Below are 13704 nucleotides of genomic sequence, written 5' to 3'. Positions count from 1 at the left end.
AGATTTAAAAATATATATATATGGATGTGTATTCATTAAAAACCATTTCAAAACAAGGAGATAAGGAAGAATTATGTAATAAAGGACGTTATAACTGAATAGAAATTTGTAACAAAATTAAAGCTAACTCCAACCAAAATTAACTGTAGCATTAATTTGAAAACCATGGACAGCTAGCAAAAATTTGGCAATGTGTGTCAAGCCAATTACGGAGATAATTTTGCTTCTATTCTAAGGAACTAATCTTAAATGAAAAAAAGATAAGCGCAATGTCTGAAAGTATTCATTTATTCATTGTAGTGTTTCTTATAATAGTGAAAAACTGAAGGATGTGGGGAAACACGTTAACAAAAGAGGAAAGATGAGCGTTTACATTAATTCAATTATGGAAACTTTACATGGTTGTTAGAAATGGATGCTTGGAAGAAAGTGTAATAAATTGGAAGTTATTTATATAGGCAAGACACTATGGCTTACAGCCGTAATCCCAGGGCTTTGGGAGGCTGAGGCAACAGGATGGCTTGAGGCCATGAATCCAACACCAGGCTGGGCAACATAGCAAGACCCTGCCTTTACAAAAAAAAAAAAAAAAATGTCAAAAGTTAGCTGGAAGTGGTGGTATGTATCTGTAGTCCCGGCTACCAGACAGGCTGAAGTGAAAGGATCACTTGAGTCCAGGAGGTGGAGATTGCAGCGAGCCGTGGTCGCACCACTGCACCCCAGCCTGAGTGAGGGAGTGAGACCCCAACTCTTTAAAAAAAAAAAAAAAAAATTTACATGTTAAAGTATTTTTTTAAAAAAATCTGTTGCATCACGAGGTAAGAGTTTAAAAAAAGTGAAGTTAACTAAAAATAAAAGTTTTTGTTTTAAAAAAAAAAAAGAACCTGCCCCTTCCCCTTCAAGGGGCTGGGGCATTGGAAAGGCCAATAGTGTTACAAACCCACCTTCACGGCTGCCCACATTTCTCCCACGCCCGCAGCGCCCTTTTCGGATTGATATACCGCCCCAGGGACTTTGCTTCCTACATGCTGGGCATCTTCATCTGTAACCTGTTGCTGTACCTGGCCTTTTACATCATCATGAAGGTAAGAGCGGGCGCCGGAAGTGGCTGCCTCGGCCCTCCGGCTGGCGCAGGCGGGATCCTGCGAGGCCGCATCTGGTCTCTCCCGACAGCTCCGCAGCTCCGAGAAGGTCCTCCCAGTGCCGCTTGTCTGCATCGTGGCCACCGCTGTGATGTGGGCTGCCGCCCTGTACTTTTTCTTCCAGAATCTCAGCAGCTGGGAGGTAAGGGGCTAGTTTGCTATTCCAAGAAGAACTCCTCTCTCCAATTTGCCGTTTTGGCCTTTCTACCTCTCTCTTAACGTGTTTTCACAGTGTCTAAAATGAAAGTTTTCTTTACAAGGGATGGTTTTTAATAGCCACACATAAATGCACAATAACCGCATGTGGTTATCATTCTCAGGATGGCACTTCATAAATCTGTAAGCACTGGATGCTGGTCCCAGTGGATGCTTAACGTGGTCGAAAGCTTTGAGTTCATCTTGGCAACTTTCTCATCATCTCCATCCATCAACAAATACCCAAGCGGGAGTGTCATTATGTCCAGTCCATAGACAGCAGAGCCCAGGCCTAGGAAATTAGTGGTATATCTGAGGCACAGAACAGGAAGAAGTCTTAGCATTCCACCACAACCGTCACCACAATAGATTTTGGAACACTTCTGTCACTCTGGAAAGAAACCTGATAGCATTAGCAGTCACTCCTCACTTCTCCCTGACTCCTTAGCCCTAAGCAACTGCTAAATCTACCTTTTGTCTCTGCGTATTTGCTTATTCCAGATATTTCATATAATGGAATCACATCATATGTGGCCTTCATGTCTGGCTTCTTTCCCTTATGTGTGCTAGGTTCAAGCACGTTGTGACATACATAGTACTTCCTGTCTAGTCGTTGCTGAATAATAATCCACTGTACTGATATGCTGCATTTTACCCACCTGCTCATCAGTTGATGGACATTTGGATTGTTTCTATTTTTATGTCTTTATGAATGAATGATGCTGCTGTGAATATTTGTGTACAAGTTTTTTTTCTTGAGGTAAAATATACATATAAAATTTACCATTGTTACCATTGTAGTGTGCAGTTCAGTGATAATAAATACATGCATATTCTTGTGCTCGCTTCGGCAGCACATGTAATAAATACATGTATATTCTTTTGTTTTCCCCTCATCTCCCTCTCCCCACTACCCTTCCCGGACCTGGTAACTACCGAGCTGTTCTTTGTCTTCATGAGATCCACTTTTCTAGCTCCCTCATATGAGTGAGAACATGCAATGTTTGTCTTTCTGCACTTCACCTAGTTCACTTAATATAATGGCCCCACGTTCCATAGGTGTTGCTGCAAATGGCAGGATTTTATTCTTTTTTATTGTGTGTGTATGTATGTATATGTACATTGTCTATGTAGATATGTGTATCATATTGTCTTTGTCCATACTTCTGTTGATGGCCATTTAGATTGATTCCATATTTTGCCTATTGTGAACAATGCTATGCAATGAACATGGGAGTGCAGATATCTCTTTGACTGATTTCTTTCTTCTGGATATATATCAAGTAGTAGAATTGCTGGATCATATGGTAGTTCTATTTCTTTTTCTTTTCTTTCTTTCTTTCTTTTTTTTTTTTTTTTTTTTTTTCTTTTTTTTTTTTCTTGAGGCGGAGTCTCACTCTGTCACCCAGGCTGGAGGGCAATGGCATGATCTCGGCTCACTGCAACACCTCCCAGGTTCAAGTGATTCTCCTGCCTCAGCCTCCTGAGTAGTTGGGATTACATGCGCCCGCCACCATGCCCAGCTAATGTTTTTTGTATTTTTAGTAGGGACAGGGTTTCACCATGTTGGCCAGGCTGGTCTCAAACTCCTGACCTTAGGCGATCCACCCACCTTGGCCTCCCAAAATGCTGGGATTACAGGCCTAACCACCGCACCTGGCTGTAGCTCAATTTTTAGTTTTTTAAGGAACTTCCAAACTGTTCCCCACGGTGGCTGTACTAATTTACATTCCCACCACAGTGGGTGAGGTTCTCTTTCCTCCACATCCTCGCCAGCATCTGTTACTGCCTGTCTTTTTGATACAAGCCTTTTTAATAGGGGTGAGGTGATATCTCATTGTACTTTTGATTTGCATTTCTCTGATGATCAATTAACCTTTTCATATGCCTGTTTGTCATTTGTATGACTTCTTTTGAGAAATGTCTATTCATATCTTTTGCCCATTTTTAAATTAGATTTTTTCCCTTAGAGTTGTTTGAGCTCCTTATCTATCCTGGTTATTAATTTTTTGTCAGACGGATAGTTTGTAAATATTTTCTCCCATTCTGTGGGTTGTCTCTTCACTTTGTTGGTCATTTCCTTTGCTGTGCAGAAGCTTCGTAGCTTGATGTAATTTCATTTCTCTATTTTTGTTTGGGTTGCCTGTGCTTTTGAGGTCTTTGTGTACAGGTTTTTGTGTGGATGTATGTTTTCTTGGAAGCTAACTTTTTGAACTAGACAACTAGTTGCGTTTTTGTAGCTTTCAGATGCTCAGCTCTGAACAGTTGAACTGTGGGAATCTTGCCCATGCCCTGCCTCACTTTCCTCCAGGGAACCCCGGCTGAATCCCGGGAGAAGAATCGCGAGTGTATTCTGCTGGATTTCTTCGATGACCATGACATCTGGCACTTCCTCTCTGCTACTGCTCTGTTTTTCTCATTCTTGGTGAGTTCATATCTATCTTTTTGTGACTACCTTCTCTGTTTACATCTTGTACTCTCATTTTCTTCTGCTGCTCTTCCTTATAACCTTTTTTTATATTCCTCTCTAATTTTTCTTTCCAATTCCTCCTTGTAATTCAATGTACAGACCATCTTATTTCTTTCTAAAATTTTGTATCCTTTGGTTAGATCTTCAGTTTTTCTTTACTCTTCCGTATCTTTAGACACAGAAGGACAAAAGTTGCACAGCACATTTGCACAGCACATTTGTCCTGAATTGGTTATTAGACCCACGTGCCCAGAATTTCCCCAGGAATGACTTTTAGCAATTCTGATAACATTGGGTTATTCCTTCTCATGCCATACTCACATTCCTCCTCCTCCTCCTCCTCCTCCTCCTCCTCCTCCTCCAGTGTCCCTGAATATTTCACAAATATGTTACAGATTCCTTAAGTGGCCTGGGATAGCAGCCATGCCTCTGCTGCCTTCTGACCAGTCTGTCCCAAATCTCCCTGTAGTTTGTATATTTTTTTGCCCCAGCCCTTTCTCAGAAACCATGCGTATTTATATCAACCCTGGATTACAGTTTCATCCTTTAATTCTAACTTTGAAGTTTCCCAATTAGAAGTCCGTGTGCCTGCAGGCAGGTTCAATTGACAACCCTACTTGACTCCCCAGCTCCACGCTAAGCAGGCTCAGGCCTGCCGTGTAACTTCAAGAGTGGAGCAGGGCTACCCCCTAGTGGCCACTTTGGGAAGCTTAACCAATCCGTATGAACATTCCTTATGGCTTTTACTTGTGATCATCACTTTCTTGAGAGAGACAGAAACAACAAAAGGGGAACTAAAGGTTCCACGCGGGGACAGTGGTCGAGGGAACTAGAAATAGAGGAGGGTGCATTTCTATATAGCAATACTCTATCCAACAGGACTTCATGCCCTTTAAGTCTTGACCTAAATGTTCCCTTCTAAGTAATGACTTCCCAGGCTACCCTATCAAAATTTTTTACCTCCCCACACCTGAAGCTTCCTATATTTCCTCCCTTATTTAACTTTTATCCTTAGCACTTATTACTATCTAAAGTGCTACATTTTACTTATGTATTTGTTTCATCTCTAAAGCCCTCTTTAGAATGTAAGCTGCATGGAGAATAAGGAATTTTCTCTCTCATTCCAAACTCTATCTCCATAGCAACTGGAATAGCTTCACAAATATTTGAATTAATTGACAAATGAATTGTATAATTATGATAAATGCCTATTAAGAGCAAGGCATTGCAGAGAGCTGCAGAAGGCATGAGGGAACTCACAGTTTCCAGTCTGTGGACGTCTCCGAGAGAAAACAGGGACTAAGTGTAACAGTGACTGTCCATTCCTTTCATTCCTCCGTCCCTCTCATTTCAGGTTTTGTTAACTTTGGATGATGACCTTGATGTGGTTCGGAGAGACCAGATCCCTGTCTTCTGAACCTCCAACATTAACAGGAGAGGAGGGAGCGATCAATCTTGGTGCTGTTTCACCAAAATCACAGTGACTGCAGCAAAGTAACCACTGCCAGACGCTCCACTCGCCCCCTGTAGAGCCAACTCTGTGTTCACACAGGAAGGAGAGGGGCTGCAGGAGATTTACACCTGCAAGAAGGGAGGCAGAAGGGGAGCCATGTTGAGGACAGACGCAAACATGAGGAGCTGAGAAACACTTGCCCCTTCCATCTGCAGCTCTGAGTGCGACAGGGACAGATGCTGCATCCAAGTCAACTCGCCATCCTGGGGTCCCTCCCACCCTCACGGAGACTTGCCAGCAATGGCAGAATGCTGCTGCACTCTTCCCTCCAGTTGTCACCCTGCCCAGAAAGGCCAGCAGCTTGGATTTCCTGCCCAGAGACTGACTTGGCCCCCTTCACACCTCTGCAACACCTGCTGCTCCAGCAGGAGTATGTGATTCTTTAGAATATGATGGGGAGGTGACCCCAGGCCCTACTGGGATAGATGTTCTAGTGGCACCAGCTAGTCACCTCCCAGAAGAAACTGTATGTTTCCCCAGGTTTGCAATGCCATCAGAAGGGTTCAGGAGTGGGGTTTGTCACACATTGCTCTTACCAAGTAACTGTCACTGGGACCAAGGCCTGGGTGCTTATATATTCCTTCGTGTCTTCATCTCACTGACCTGTGTGGATCTCATCACACTGGCTCTGCCTTCTTGGAAAGGGCCTGTCACTCCACAGATGTCTGGCCAGCTTCAAGGCAGGAGAAACAGGAAAAGCCCTTTTAACAGCAGCAGGAACAAGAGAAATGACTAACCATACTAAGAGACTGGTAACAGCAGCAGCAGGCAGACAGGCCTCATGGTAAGGGCTTGGGCTGCCACAGCAAATTCAGCAGAGCGAGCAGTGCTTACTCAGCCCTCCCATTCACACAGCTCAGCTCTGTGCCCACATCACCTTTGGGGAAGAAATCAGTATTCTAACCAGGAACACTACTGCAGGAGTCCTCCACAGCAAGTCCGTCATCTGTCATTTTATGTAGATCAGGGCTCTGGACTTCCTCCCTGAAGTTCTCAGAACCAGCTCTCAGGATGAAGATATTGTCCTCGTCCCCTCTTCTTGCAAAAAGCACCGCTCATTTAGTATTGTCTCTCAGCTGCACCTGACTCTCATTCTCTCCCCAGTAAGGTGTTGGAAAACTCAGTATCCAGGTTCCACTCGCGCTGTCTGGCAGCTCTGTGTCTGAGAAGTCCAGTATTGGCCAGGCCCCCTTGTTGCCTGTAGTATGATGTAATCAGAAAACGGATGTATAAATGTGCACATGGGTGTATATTTGCTTGTGAAATTAAAGTCACCTCTCGCCTCTGCTTTCCTGATCACTCGTTAGAAAAAATGGATCTGGCATTTTTTTTAATTATTATTCTTTCTCTAAACTGTTTGCACTGTGTTCAAAAACCCATTTTAGAAGTTTGAACAGCAAGCTTTTCCTGATTTTAAAAACATGAAGATGCTTTCAACAAAATATTTTGTGATTTTTTTTTAAAGTCCCTAAATGTGTACTTAGTCTTCTATTATTCTTTATTCTTTAAGAAGTGTTGGCTTCCATAGACCATATGAAGGCCACCAATTAAATGGTGGTGTTAATGCAACATGTAAAAAAAATTTGGCAGGGCACAATGGCTCACGCCTGTAATCCCAACACTTTGGGAAGCTGAGGCTGGAGGATCACTTGAGCTCAGGAGATTGAGGCTGCAGTGAACTATGATTGTGCCCCTGCACTCCAGCTTGGACTAGAGTGAGACCCCCATCTCTTAAAAAATAAAAATAAAGATTTGAACCTGTTTATGGCTGCTTTGACCTAATTTCTTTATCTTAACACACTATGGTTTCTAATCCACAAAAGACCAAGGGAGGAAATGTGAACAGTGCAATCCATTCAAGTCGCCCTGTGGCTGAAGTGACACTTAAGAGGCATAACCTGTTTGGTAGCTTGTTTGGGAAAATGTGAGTGGAAATGGGGAGAGGGCGCTGGAGGAAAGGGTGGACCGTGCTGCTGGAGCCTTCGCTGTTTTCTGATCACGTCTGTCTTGTGCTACAAACTCACTGTGGTTAGTTTTGTTCTCTGCAACAGTACCGAAAATCCAGATCAAGCTTGTTTTTACAAATATCAGTTCCAAGGGTACGTGTTGCTAATTCTTTCCACAGCGCCTGTCTCACAGTTGGAGGACGTAAAGTCATTCAGCTGCATCTGTGGGATTTACACAAGTGCTGGGGTGGAGGGGAGCACGGGGGCCTTAAAGAGCTTAGCGAGCCGTTTCTGTAGTACAGCGTCTGTGCTGACTCTTGCCTGGGTTCACGGACTTCACTCTTTAAAAGAGAAAGGAAGAGTGATGCCCAAAGCCGAGTTCAACAGGAGTGTCCCTGGAGAAAAACAGTCAATATGAAGAGGCTCTTGGCAAAGTAAGCACAGAAGTAGTAAGAGCAGTTCAGCTGGAGCGGGACGGAGATGCGGCAGCCAGAGGAGCAAAGCTGTGTGCACAGAAAATGACCTCTTCACACCTCTGACAGAAGCCGGAGAAGCAGCCCCACCTCTTCATGCTCCACGCATTACTGAGGGATTCGCCCGGTTTTATTTTAGCAGCAGGAGCAGCCAGAGGAAAGCTAGAGTCTAACTGGGGAAGGGACTTTCCATGACTGAAGGAGGTCACCGAGCCAGCTCATCGGGCAAAGAAAATGGCAGCTGCTCTCTTTGGAACTCCAGGCACCCACCAGAAGGTTCTGTGGGGTCACAAAATGCGTGTTGGTAAATCAAACACCCAGATCCTCCTCGATCTGGGTGATAGCCTCTCTATCCAAAACTCAGGGAAAGGGGAGGAACAAAGATAAACACTATTCACAGAAGAAACAGTACAATCTGTGAAAGATCCTGGAGTCCACCTAATTGCTGTTTGCCCTTGGATAAGTGGCTGAAACTCTCGGATCCTCTGCTGGCACACCTCCATGATTCTACATGAGAATGGCAGAGGTGGAGGTGTGCGGGGCACCAGGAGCGGTCCTCACGCAGAGAGGACCCTCAGCTTACCCTCCTGAATCCCACAGGGAGGAAGGGCAAGACTGGATCTGTCAGCCAGGCTGGGATCTCTCTCCTCCAGGGCTCTTCATTAAAACAACCGTTCCATTTCCTGTCCTCAGCCCCAGGAGGCCCTGAACAGGTTGGGAGGTCACTTCACCTTCAGAGACGCTGCCCACAGCTGCTCAGCCTCCTCCCATCCCTACTCCCCTCCTTGTCCTTTGTGGCATCATTTCCCTGACTCTGGCCCTGAATATCCTTATTCCAACTCAGATTTTTTTTAAAAAATGCTACCAAAGCTAGGGCCAAGTGGAAAGCCTGGCTGTTCATAATGTGACACCTCATCACTGCTGACTCTGCCTGGGAATCTCAAGGAAAACCTAGGTTCTCTCTCAAGTAGCTATTACAACCTTGTTTCAGAGAATGCCACATGCAAATGTTTCCCTCCCTTCCCACCCTGATTACCAAATGTTCTGTAGGACAACCTTGCATCTTCAGCTGAGAACGCTTCAGCCTGCAGGTGACAAAACAGTCCCTGAAAGGGGAAGCCTGGGTTTGAAATGAACCACTACGAATCTAATGTCCCTAGTGAAACTAAGGAGAACTACTATTGGTTGAGATTCTACTTGCTCTGCTTGAAGCAATGGAAAATGCTTCTTTACTATGATTCTGCCCAGCTTGTAGTAGTTTTTGTTTGTTTGTTTGTTTGTTTGTTTGTTTGTTTGTTTTTTAAAGCACTGGAGGAGACAAAGTATATTTGTGTAGCTAAGCTTTAATGTCTCCTCAATATGAAGGCACCTTTGTTAACAAGGTTAACTGCATGTTAAATCTTAGGCCTTAACACTCATGAATTCAAGGAATCTGGGGAAAAGTCACAGATCAGCCTTCACCACTGAGTTTCTAGAACACCAGAGCAAGAGAGATTCAGCTTGGGTCTCCTCTGTAAAAAGAGACCCCTACTCAATGAACTCCGAGGCAGTGGGGGGCTGTTTGCACTGTACAACTTTCCTGAAGCATGTCTTGCTATTCTTACTGTAGCACAAACAAGACTAGATGGCTACTGTGGTTCATGAAGAAGTACCCTTAGCTCCCCTAGTTTTAGGGAAAAGATCCCTTCTTAAATATCTCTAGATTAAGATATTTTATCATTTTCCCTGAACTCTTAAAATTTTTTTAATTCCTTAGCTCTATCTTGCCTCCTTTTGTCTACCTTGAAGTCCTTGTCATCTAAGATTTATTCATTTCACTGGAGATGAACAATAGCTGACATTTATTTAATATAAAAGAGACTGAAGTCTATGTTACATTTCAGTCAAGTGCTAAATAAAAGCTGGGGGTCCCATCTCCTGTTCCAGCATTATAGTTATGTTTTAGAAATCAATAGATTTAAACAGTGAAAGATTTTTAAGTCAGGGCAAGAGAAATCTGATATGCAACCTCACCATGGCTTGCTCCCGGACCCCTGCTTTATATTTAAGCCTTGATTTTGTGTGTGAATTAAGACTCTAGGCAAGGTGCAGTGGCTTACACCTGTAATCCCAGACTTTGGGAGGCTGAGGCAGGCGGATCATGAGGTCAGGAGTTTGAGACCAGTCTGGCCAACATAGTGAAACCCTGTCTCTACTGGGCATGGTGGTGGGCACCTGTAATCCCAGCTGCACTGCACTCCAGCCCCAGCAACAGTCTCAAAAAAAAAAAAAAAAAAAAAGACTCTAGGTCCTTTAAGCAGAATATTGTCCAAAATAAATCAAATGCTATGTCTGTTAGAGTGCTGCAACATTACCATCCCAGAAAGAGGTGGGTTTGCATTTTACAGTTAGCATTAAATTGCTTACCTGAGCCTTTGACAAAGCTCCCTGGTACCAGGGAAAACAGGAAACAGGACATATTCAGGCATGAGGTTTACTCTGCTTTTATCTCAACATGGGACACCTTGAGAAGTAATAAGATTTTTAGGGGATGCTTTCCCCTTTATTCTCTCAACACATCTCTGTTCACTTAGAGAAATCAGAAATACAGCTTTAGTAAATAGTCATGGGACATTTGGGCTAGGCGCTGTGAGAAACTGGGCACAACCATGAATGAAATGCACACATCCCTTCCAGCATATGCTCTACTGTCCATTAGGGAAGATGGGCAAGAAAAAAACACATGATTGTACTTTGTTTATGATAATCAGGCAAAAAGCTACAAGAAGAGAACATCCTTATAAGAATCTTACCATTAGGTGCACAACAGGAAAAAAATCCAAGTAATTGTCAGCAATATTTATGCTTAGATGTAAAGCCCTAATTGCTGACAGCATCTCCCTCATAACCAAATTCCTCGAGAGTAGGCGGGGTGCGGTGGCTCACGCCTGTAATCCCAGCACTTTGGGAGGCTGAGGTGGGTGAATCAAGAGGTCAAGAGATCGAGACCATCCTGGCCAACATGGTGAAACCCCATCTCTAAAACAAAACAAAACAAAACAAATTCCTCGAGAGCATACTTGGTTCTGGAGGCCTACCTAAGAGACCTCTTCAGGGAGGTTCAGGCTTTCTCTGTCTATGGTTCCCGGTTCTACTACAAAACCAAACACAGAAATCAAGTAATTAGGGGAGACCCTGCTCAGGATCTGGTGTCAGAGAAGGATGCTGGTTCTCAGGGAAGGGTGACTTTGAAGAAATAAGCTTCTTGCTGAGATTCCTCCAAACAAGTCTGAGCATTTCCAGTTGACTTTCAAAGGCTAAAACCTTGTAACAATTATGTGGATGGAACATTCAGGAAAAGGAAAACTGAGATGCGGCAAGAATAATGTAAATCTGGAAGACCAAATGGAGACTCAGTTGCAGGTCAGGGTTAAGCAGTTAGTGATTTCTGAAAGCCTAAGTGGGAAGGGAACACATAAGATTTTAGCCTGAACCATCCATAAAAGCCACGAAGGTGGAAGGTGGCTTTAAACAAGAAGGTAAATGAGACTGGATTGGGACATACAGGGAAAGACAGCTGCTGCTTTGAGTAATGGAAGTTAAGAGGTAAGCTAGAAGGAAAAGAAAATTACCTAACTTCATGAAAAGCATTGGGCAGTAGTGTTGATGACACACAGGATGCATGGAGCCTGCAGAGGCCATTTTAGCATCTGTAAAATGGTTTGGGGATGGGGGACTAAGGGAGGAGAAATAAACTTTTGATGTGGTACATGTGTGGGTTTGATCTTGTTTTTAAGCAAACTGAAAGTAAAAAGAAAGCAAGCCTTGGGGTCCACTGAGCTGAGACTACAGCGACTACTAACTACAGGCAGAATTGTAAAATATCATACTGGGACTAAGAGGGAAGCTTACGGCCTGTTGGATGATGCCTACAGCCTGGACTGTCATGCCTAGAGAAGGCGAATAACTGGTAAAAGGAGACAAATCAGAAAAATACGTGGGATGATGTAACTGATGACCTCAAATTTTTCATAAGAAAAAATGAAAGTCCCAGTTTTAATCCCAGCAGAAAACAGAGATCTAGAGAGAAGGATAATTGGAGTGGGGATTATTTTATTCCCTCCTTGAAGAAACAAAAACAGCTCTTTCTGCCTAACTCTTCCTGAGAGGTTGCAACAACCTCACTGTGCTAAAGGACAAGTATGGGACTGAAGCTTTCAGCCTGCCCTCTTAGTGGGATCTTACTATTGGAAACTTATGTCCTCAATTTCTACCTTCCAACTTCTATTCATAGAACATTAAGGTTGGCATAACTGATGATCAAAACAGCCAACATGTGGCTGGGTGTGGTGGCTGACCCCTGTAATCCCAACACTTTGGGAGGCCAAGGCGGGTGAATCACTTGAGGCTAGGATTTCAAGACCAGCCTGGCCAACATGGCAAAACCCCGTCTCTACTAATAATACAAAAATTATGGCCCAGCGCAGTGGCCCATGCCTGTAGTCCCAGCACTTTGGGAGGCTGATGCAGGTGGATCAGCTAAGGTCAGGAGTTTGAGACCAGCCTGGCCAATATGGTGAAACCTTGTCTCTACTAAAAATACAAAAAAATTAGCTGGGCGTGGTGGCATGCATCTATAATTCCAGCTACTAGGGAGTCTGAGGCAGAAGAATTGTTTGAACCCAGGAGGCAGAGGCTATAGTGAGCTGAGATCGCCCTACTGCACTCCAGCCTAGGGGACAGAGTGAGGCTCCATCTCATAAAATAAAAAAATTAAAAAAAAAAAAGCCAACATTCATCATTGATTACTCTGCTAAGGGTTTTATATACACAACCACTTCTAATCCTGAAAACCTCCCTGAGAAGGTGAGGTTTTCAGGATTAGATGTGGTTGTGTATATAAAAACTGTAACCATTAGCCCCATTTCCCAGAGAAACTGAAACTTGGAGAAGTCACTGCTCACTAGGTGAAGTGAATGGTGGAGAAACCTGGACTAATAGGAATGAACGGCTCAGGTCCTAAGAACAGGGAAAAGGACAACAGACTGTGGTGCAATGAAGATTCACCTTTTATTTTTGTGTGTACCTATATTTGCAAAACAGAGGCCTAGAATTATATAACCATTGAAGGTATTAACAAAAAGGAAAGCATTTTTCAAAATACGGAAGACATATGCCTGATAGATAAACCCGAGTAACAATGAAACTCATTGTGCCTTGGGAAAGCCAACCCATAAAACCATGGCTGTGGAGCATTTTGGCCCTCTAAACCAGAACAGCTGGATTTATATAAGGACTATGGCTTTGGTTTCTAAGCTTGTAAAGTTAAGAACCAAAGTCTTTTTTATAAATTCAATGATTGTACTTGGCAAAGCACTATAGACCCAAAGATTTATTTTAAATTAAAATATATGTAGCATAAAGCCTCAGGTTACCACTGGGAGCCTGTTGTTTCAAAAACAAAATTTAAAATGGAGAGAAATCACAGGAATGTAGTGGGTTTTTTATTTTCTAAATAACATTCAGTAGCCCAGTGTGTTGGCTTATGCCTACAATCCCAGCACTTGGGGAGGCCAAGGCAGGAGGACCACTTGAGGCCAGGAATTTGAGACCAGCCTGGATAACATAGCAAGACCCCATCTCTACAAAAAAAACCCGTCTCTAGCAATCCATGCTAGCCCCATGGATTGGGCAGAATCTACAACTCCCACAGTGGTCAAAACTTTTTATTCTTGGTCTCTGGACCCAGCTCTCTCCTCCAAAAGGTAGTGGTTTCATCATAGCTACTTTAAGTTTTCTTCCCCCCAAAAATTTAAAAACTTTAGACAAAACTAGCTGAACTGAACTGGAAAATGGTATTTCTTCATTTAGGGTATAATGATAATGGTGATAAATATTTCTAAGTTTGTCCAGAAATAAGACAAAAAAAGCAATAGGACTTGGTTTGAAATTCTGACATGCTAATGTACTCCTGTTTCATCTTCTG

The 13704-nt window shown here is 43.3% G+C and overlaps 1 protein-coding gene and 1 long non-coding RNA gene across 8 annotated transcripts in view; one reads left to right on the top strand and one right to left on the bottom strand.

Moving 5' to 3' along the window:
- SIDT1 (SID1 transmembrane family member 1) overlaps nt 1–7084 on the top strand; it is an 86795-nt gene extending 79711 nt beyond the window's left edge. For all 7 annotated transcript variants that reach the window (XM_037745440.1, XM_017547750.2, XM_017547749.2 and 4 more), the window contains 4 exons: nt 980–1085; nt 1174–1284; nt 3649–3762; nt 5162–7084. In XM_037745440.1, the coding sequence (XP_037601368.1) occupies nt 980–1085; nt 1174–1284; nt 3649–3762; nt 5162–5224 (394 nt within the window). In that variant the 3' untranslated portion in view covers nt 5225–7084. The remainder of the gene's footprint in view (nt 1–979; nt 1086–1173; nt 1285–3648; nt 3763–5161) is intronic.
- Nucleotides 801–5180, bottom strand: LOC119474005. The gene is made up of 2 exons (XR_005203287.1): nt 5068–5180; nt 801–1629 (listed from the first exon to the last, which is right to left on the bottom strand). It is a non-coding gene; the product is annotated as an uncharacterized LOC119474005 (long non-coding RNA).
- Nucleotides 7085–13704: the final 6620 nt, after the last annotated feature.

The sequence above is a fragment of the Cebus imitator genome, unplaced genomic scaffold, assembly GCF_001604975.1.
Source record: "Cebus imitator isolate Cc_AM_T3 unplaced genomic scaffold, Cebus_imitator-1.0 Scaffold201, whole genome shotgun sequence".
Classification (NCBI taxonomy): domain Eukaryota; kingdom Metazoa; phylum Chordata; class Mammalia; order Primates; family Cebidae; genus Cebus; species Cebus imitator.
This window is presented reverse-complemented; position numbering and strand designations above follow the sequence as displayed.